Source organism: Taurulus bubalis (assembly GCF_910589615.1).
Source record: "Taurulus bubalis genome assembly, chromosome: 13".
In the NCBI taxonomy this organism is placed as follows: domain Eukaryota; kingdom Metazoa; phylum Chordata; class Actinopteri; order Perciformes; family Cottidae; genus Taurulus; species Taurulus bubalis.
Genome location: NC_136601.1, coordinates 230,001 through 237,500, shown reverse-complemented (window position 1 = coordinate 237,500; position 7,500 = coordinate 230,001). Strand labels below are relative to the sequence as shown.

Genomic DNA, 7,500 nt, shown 5'->3' with positions numbered 1-7,500 from the left:
GTGGGAAGATAGACACAACCAGACCTCTATTGTGAGAGGGTTGACAGAACCAGACCTCTATTGTGAGAGTGAGACACAACCAGACCTCTATTGTGGGAAGATAGACAGAACCAGACCTCTATTGTGGGAGGATAGACAGAACCAGACCTCTATTGTGAGAGTGAGACAGAACCAGACCTCTATTGTGGGAGTGAGACAGAACCAGACCTCTATTGTGGGAGGATAGACAGAACCAGACCTCTACTGTTGGAAGATCCAGTGAAAACAAGGCATCCACTTTAGGAGGATCCAGTGAGAACCAGACATCTACTGTAGGAGGATCCAGTCAGAACCAGACCTCTACTGTAGGAGGATCCAGTCAGAACCAGACCTCTACTGTAGGAGGATCCAGTGAGAACCAGACCTCTACGGTAGGAGGATCCAGTCAGAACCAGACCTCTACTGTAGGAGGATCCAGTCAGAACCAGACCTCTACTGTAGGAGGATCCAGTGAGAACCAGACCTCTACGGTAGGAGGATCCAGTCAGAACCAGACCTCTACGGTAGGAGGATCCAGTCAGAACCAGACCTCTACTGTAGGAGGATCCAGTCACAGGAAGAGATGCACAAACGTTTCAAAATCAAATGAGAAGTGCGGTAAAGTAAACTGTGTTACCAAATCTCTCGAGGGCGTCGGCCATTGCCTGGTTCTTCACCATGTCGATGAGTCCTCGACCGAGACAGAAGTGAGGGAAGATGAGGAGGACGTTCTTCAGGATGTCGTTGATTCCTCCAATCTCCTGAGAACGAGAAATTACTCCATGTCTAATTATGAGGTTGAGAAAAAAACTGTAGTTTAGATTAAATATGTAGTTTAAATTTAAAGTTTTAAGCTGCAGTTTGTATTAAATCGGTAGTTTAGTTTGAAGCTGCAGTCTAGCTGAACCCTGCTCTTCAGTTTAAAGCAGCAGTGTCTCACGTTGTTGCCGAACAGCTCCATGACGAAGGTGGCGATGCTGCCGTTGATGCCGATGAGGATGTTGACGCTGGTGAGGACTACGTAGGCCGTGCTGGGGATCTGGAAGAAGAAGGAGGCCGGGTACATCAGGGGAGTGATGGACCAGCTGGAAGACAAACAACAACAAGTTTCTGTCAGAACACGAGAGACAATGTTGAAGATAGATATCTTATATATATATATATATATATATATATATATATATATATATATATATATATATATATATATACACACACATCTATATATATATATATATATATATATATATATATATATATATATATATATATATATATATATATATATATATATATATATATATATGCTACGTTTATATGAGAACAAAGTATCTCCTTTTGACTGAAAGCTCCAGATAATCCACTCAACTGACCTCATAGTGAGATTAATACAAATATGCTGTTCAAAGTACTGCGTAGTACTGTGCAGGACAGTGTAGTATTGTGAAGTACTGCATAGTAGTGTGTAGTACTGTGTAGCACTGTCTAGTACAGTGTAGTGCAGTATAGTAGTGTGTAATACTGTGTAGTACTGTGTAACCTGATCCTGGACTAGGTACTAGGTTTGGCTACGGAGTGCACTTGTTGTGGAAAACAGTTTTACTGTGTCAAATTCCCCAAAACTAATTCAATGCATACACACAAAAATAGACATTGATAAAATGAATACTAATAATGAAACATTGTGGATGATTAGGAGTCATACACATCAAAAGGGGGAAGTAGAAGGGTTCAGTTCACGGGGTTCAGCTCATGGGGTTCAGTTCATGGGGTTTACTTCATGGGGTTTACTTCATTGGGTTTACTTCATTGGGTTCAGTTCATGGGGTTTACTTCATGGGGTTTACCTCATGGGGTTCAGTTCATGGGGTTTACTTCATGGGGTTTACCTCATGGGGTTCAGTTCATGGGGTTTACTTCATTGGGTTCAGTTCATGGGGTTTACTTCATGGGGTTTACCTCATGGGGTTCAGTTCATGGGGTTTACTTCATGGGGTTTACCTCATGGGGTTCAGTTCATGGGGTTTACTTCATGGGGTTCAGCTCATGGGGTTCAGCTCATGGGGTTCAGCTCATGGGGTTTACTTCATGGGGTTTACTTCATGGGGTTTACCTCATGGGCTTCAGCTCATGGGGTTCAGCTCATGGAGTTTACTTCATGGGGTTCAGTTCATGGGGTTTACCTCATGGGGTTCAGTTCATGGGGTTTACTTCATGGGGTTCAGCTCATGGGGTTCAGCTCATGGGGTCTACTTCATGGGGTTCAGCTCATGGGGTCTACTTCATGGGGTTTACCTCATGGGGTTCAGCTCATGGGGTTTACTTCATGGGGTTCAGTTCATGGGGTTTACTTCATGGGGTTCAGCTCATGGGGTCTACTTCATGGGGTTCAGTTCATGGGGTCTACTTCATGGGGTTTACTTCATGGGGTTCAGTTCATGGGGTTTACTTCATGGGGTTCAGTTCAGGGGGTTTACCTCATGGGGTTCAGTTCATGGGGTCTACTTCATGGGGTTTACCTCATGGAGTTCAGCTCATGGGGTTCAGCTCATGGAGTTCAGCTCATGGAGTTCAGCTCATGGGGTTCAGTTCATGGGGTTCAGTTCATGGGGCTCAGTTCATGGGGTTTACTTCATGGAGTTCAGCTCATGGGGTTTACCCCATGGGGTTCAGTTCATGGGGTTTACTTCATGGGATTCAGTTCATGGGGTTTACTTCATGGGGTTCAGCTCATGGGGTTTACTTCATGGGGTTCAGTTCATGGGGTTTACTTCATGGGGTTCAGCTCATGGGGTCTACTTCATGGGGTTCAGTTCATGGGGTTTACTTTATGGGGTTCAGTTCATGGGGGTCAACGGGAAGCAGCCCTCACGTTCACCTGCTGACAGCAAGATAAACACCAACCAGACAGGAAGTGACCTGCCTTGACCCGGATTAACACCAACCAGACAGGAAGTGGTCTATAGTAATCATGTGTACTGTAGCAGTACTTTGCAGCAGTACTCTGTGAAAGTACTCTGTAGCAGGACTCTTTAGCAGTACTATGTAGCAGTACTATGTACTGACCCGTAGAGCAGCAGCAGCAGAGCAAGCACCGGCAGGTTGGTGGACGACACGTAGGCTTGTTGTTGGAAACAGAGGAAGATGACGACGACTAGCGTAGCCGGGACGACGTAGTTACACTGTGGAGAGACACAAACAACAACATCAACAACATCAACATCAACATCACGGTACAAACACACGTTAACCAACGAATGCTGTCAGTAGAACTGAATATTAAAACAACCTTCAATCTCAGTCTGAGTCAGCAATAACTTCAGGGACAGTTAAAGGGGACATGTCCCGCCTCCTAGTCTCAGAGGACATGTCCCGCCTCCTGGTCTCAGGAACCTGCTCTCTGGTTATAACTACTACTGAACATCGGCCCTCATACATTAGAGACAACATGGCCGCTCCACTGACATCAGAATCAACTCTGTGTCCCAGCATTCATCACTTTAATCAGCAGGTAACAGAAACCAGGAAGTAGTGTCTCCAAGACTTCTTCACCAACAAATAAACGGTTCATACACACTGCACTGACTTCATCCTCATCACCACCATCCTCATCATCCTCCCTGTCTCTTCATATACTTCACTATGGACTTCCTGTCCTCACCATGTCCCAGATGAAGTTGGCCACCCAGTAGAGCAGCGGCTGCACTCCGCTGATGAACTGCATGTGTTTAGCTTTACTGACTCGCTCCTGGATGAGGAAGACCACAAAGCTGGCCGGGACGAAGGACATGGCGAAGATCACACAGATGGACACCAGGACGTCTACAGAGGTCGTGACCCTGAAGACAGACAGGAGGAGTCAGGAGTACATCCTGTTAGGTGAGTAGTCTCAGATGCACTTCCTGTAAGGTCAGTAGTCTCAGGTGTACTTCCTGTTAGGTCAGTCGACTCAGGTGTACTTCCTGTTAGGTCAGTCGTCTCAGGTGTACTTCCTGTTAGGTCAGTCGTCTCAGGTGTACTTCCTGTTAGGTCAGTCGTCTCAGGTGTACTTCCTGTTAGGTCAGTAGACTCAGCTGTACTTCCTGTCAGGTGTGTAGTGTCAGGTGTACTTCCTGTTAGGTCAGTAGTCTCAGGTGTACTTCTTGTTAGGTCAGTAGTCTCAGGTGTACTTCCTGTCAGGTGTGTACTCACAGAGCCACCTGAGACAGCTGCTCCTTGGTGAGGTTCAGCGGGTGGTTGAAGGCCCTGATGCCGTACTGGTTGGGGTCGCTGCCCTCCGGCAGGTTGGCTCTCAGGATGCCGTTGTTCATCACGTTGATAAAGGCTCCGATGCTGTGCCAGCCTTTGTTGTTGAACCAGATCTGAGGATGGTTCACATCCCTTTATTCCAGTCATCAACTATTTATTAGTCAGCAGCCACAATAATAGTAATATCAGCAGAAACAAGCTTCTCCTGGAGCTTTCAACCACGCCTCAGGGTCTTCCTCGGCGGTTTCTCACCTTCACATTGTTCTTTGTGTCCAAACCGTTGATGAAGCCTGACAGACTGTCGAGGAATCGATCTGCTGCCGCTCCCTGAAACAAGAGTTGTTGTAATATCCAGCACTTAAATCATAGAGCGTAAATCCTCAAGACCATCAAGATCTTCAAGATCATCAAGATCAAGATCACAAGATCAAGATCTTCAAGATCAAGACAATCAAGATCATCAAGATCATCAAAATTTTGATCTTGAAGATCATCAAGATCAAGATCATCAAGATCATCAAGATCAAGATCATCAAGACCAACAAGATCTTCAAGATCTTCGAGACCAACAAGATCATCAATATCAAGATTTATTTATCTTATTTGTTTTTTTTTCAGGGACACTTTGAGTGCGTTGTTTAATAAAATCACTAAGCGGAGGCGGAGCCATACCATGTAACATTTTAAAAAACAGACACACATCAGTGAATTTAAAGAGGTTCTCCCAACTCAAGATATGGTGTTTGATGAGGATATTGCAGTGATGGTGACTTTTAGTTTTCTTATCCAGTGTCTTTAGAGCTTGTTTATGGAGAATATGGATTTTTTTTTTTTTTATATATATATATATATATATATATATATATATATATATATATATATATATATATATATATATATATATATATATATATATATTGCAGACACCCGGCAAATCATTAATGTATAAACTGAATAATAAAAGGTCCTAAAATAGAACCCTGGGGTATTCCCACATTAAATCTCATGATGAAACATCATCCACTCTGTCAAGATCATCAACATCAAGATCATTAAGACCATTTAGTTTATTAAGATCCTCAAGATCATTTAGTTTATTAAGATCATCAAGATCATTTACTTCATGTAGTTCATCTACTTAATTGAGTTATTTTAGTTATTTAATGTAGTTCATTTAGTTCTTAGGTTATCTCCTTAATTGAGTTCATTTAGGTCTTAGGTTATCTCCTTAATTTAGTTATTAGGTTATCTCCTTAATTTAGTTAATTTAGTTCTTAGGTTATCTCCTTAATTTAGTTAATTTAGTTCTTAGGTTATCTTCTTAATTTAGTTCATTTAGTTCTAGGTTATCTCCTTAATTGAGTTAATTGAGTTCTTAGGTTATCTCCATAATTGAACCGACCTTCTGGAGCTCAAAGATCTTTCTGACTCGTTCGATGGCGTCGTCGATCTCATTGGCCGGTGGGAGGACCTGAGTGCTCCTGGCACCCAATGAGAAGCCTCCATACCTGCAGGGAGTATGTGTGACAAACAGGAAACAACGACAGTTTAAGGTTTACAAAATAAAAGCAGATCAAGTGTGAAACAGGAAACAACGACAGTTTTTGATTTACAAAATAAAAGCTGAAGAAAGAAAAACACTGACCTGAACTCGTTCACCCAAACTTTGTTCTTCAGGCTGTAAACAGACATCAGCTTTAGTCACCAGGTAACACTGTGTACTCTGTATGTACTGTGTACTCTGTGTAATTACTGTGTACTACTGTGTACTCTGTATTACTGTGTACTCTGTGTATTTACAGTGTATTTACAGTGTACCTGCAGTGTAGTTACTGTGTATCTGCAGTGTATTGAATGTGTATTTCTGTGTATTTAATGTGTATTTCTGTGTATCTGCAGTGTATTGAATGTGTATTTATGTTATGTGCAGTACACCCTCTCACCTCTTGCCGATGATCTGAGCGTACGTCTTCACCAGGTAGTCTGAGATGTTTCTTCCCGTCAGGTTCTGCAGCGTGTCGTTGGCGCTCAGCTTCATCTGAACGGCAGTTAACAACATTACTGTTAACTTGACATCCTTTATTGTTTATTTCCCTTTGATAGTGTGAGTAATAATGTTAACAACAACAACACATTTCTGAATGGGGTTTTCCGCACACACACCACCAGAATATAATTCTGATGAAGATATATAATATTGACATAAATATCTTTGAGGCCTCGTGGTGCGTTCAGGTCTTGGCAGGTGGTCTGACCTCAGGGGGCGGCAGTCCTCCGGCTCCGGCCGGGCAGTCCGGCAGCATCTTCTTCTTGCTGTCGCAGCTGCAGAAACAGGCCGGAGACGGATCCTCCATGGTCCAGTTGGTGGAACTGAAGAGCTGCTGGAGGCTTTCAGGGACATCAGGAGTCTGCCAGTCCTCGTCCCCCATCGTACAGGGGGCCTCTCTGAGGACGGGGACACACAAGACCACCAATGACCAGACTACAAGACCACCAATGACCAGACTACAAGACCACCAATGACCAGACTACAAGACCACCAATGACCAGACTACAAGACTATCAATGACCAGACAACAAGACCATCAATGACCAGACTACAAGACTATCAATGACCAGACTACAAGACTACCAATGACCAGACTACAAGACCACCAATGACCAGACTACAAGACCACCAATGACCAGACTACAAGACCACCAATGACCAGACTACAAGACTATCAATGACCAGACTACAAGACCACCAATGACCAGACTACAAGACCACCAATGACCAGACTACAAGACCACCAATGACCAGACTACAAGACCACCAATGACCAGACTACAAGACCACCAATGACCAGACTACAAGACCATGACACATGGTAGAAAGTATAGAACACGCTGACTGAATTGTGTTTAATACTTGGTACTAAAGCCTTTGTACCAAGATTTGGAGAGAGAGATGGAGAGGGGGAGAGGAAGAGATAGATAGATAGATAGATAGATAGATAGATAGATAGATCATTGACTTTCTTACGGAATGGGGTGTCCGTCCATGCAGCGAGTCCCGAGCCCCGGAGCGTCCAGCAGAGCGCCCAACAACTTCTGCATGTTGGCGTCTCCGGGAGCGTCATCACTGACACACACACACACACACACACACACACACACACACACACACACACACACACACACACACAAACACACACACAGTTACATTCAATGCATTATATCCAATTAAAAGAT

General features: G+C 43.7%; 1 protein-coding gene across 1 annotated transcript in view; it reads right to left on the bottom strand.

The window, feature by feature from the left end:
* LOC306745859 (phospholipid-transporting ATPase ABCA1-like) overlaps positions 1-7,500 on the bottom strand; it is a 47,486-nt gene that overhangs the window by 9,347 nt on the left and 30,639 nt on the right. The window contains exons 29-39 of the mRNA XM_079228710.1: positions 7,292-7,390; positions 6,522-6,711; positions 6,210-6,304; positions 5,912-5,944; positions 5,669-5,774; positions 4,519-4,593; positions 4,210-4,379; positions 3,680-3,857; positions 3,085-3,200; positions 959-1,103; positions 656-779 (exon numbers count right to left, since the gene is read on the bottom strand). Coding sequence (XP_079084836.1) covers positions 656-779; positions 959-1,103; positions 3,085-3,200; positions 3,680-3,857; positions 4,210-4,379; positions 4,519-4,593; positions 5,669-5,774; positions 5,912-5,944; positions 6,210-6,304; positions 6,522-6,711; positions 7,292-7,390 — 1,331 coding nt within the window. The remainder of the gene's footprint in view (positions 1-655; positions 780-958; positions 1,104-3,084; positions 3,201-3,679; positions 3,858-4,209; positions 4,380-4,518; positions 4,594-5,668; positions 5,775-5,911; positions 5,945-6,209; positions 6,305-6,521; positions 6,712-7,291; positions 7,391-7,500) is intronic.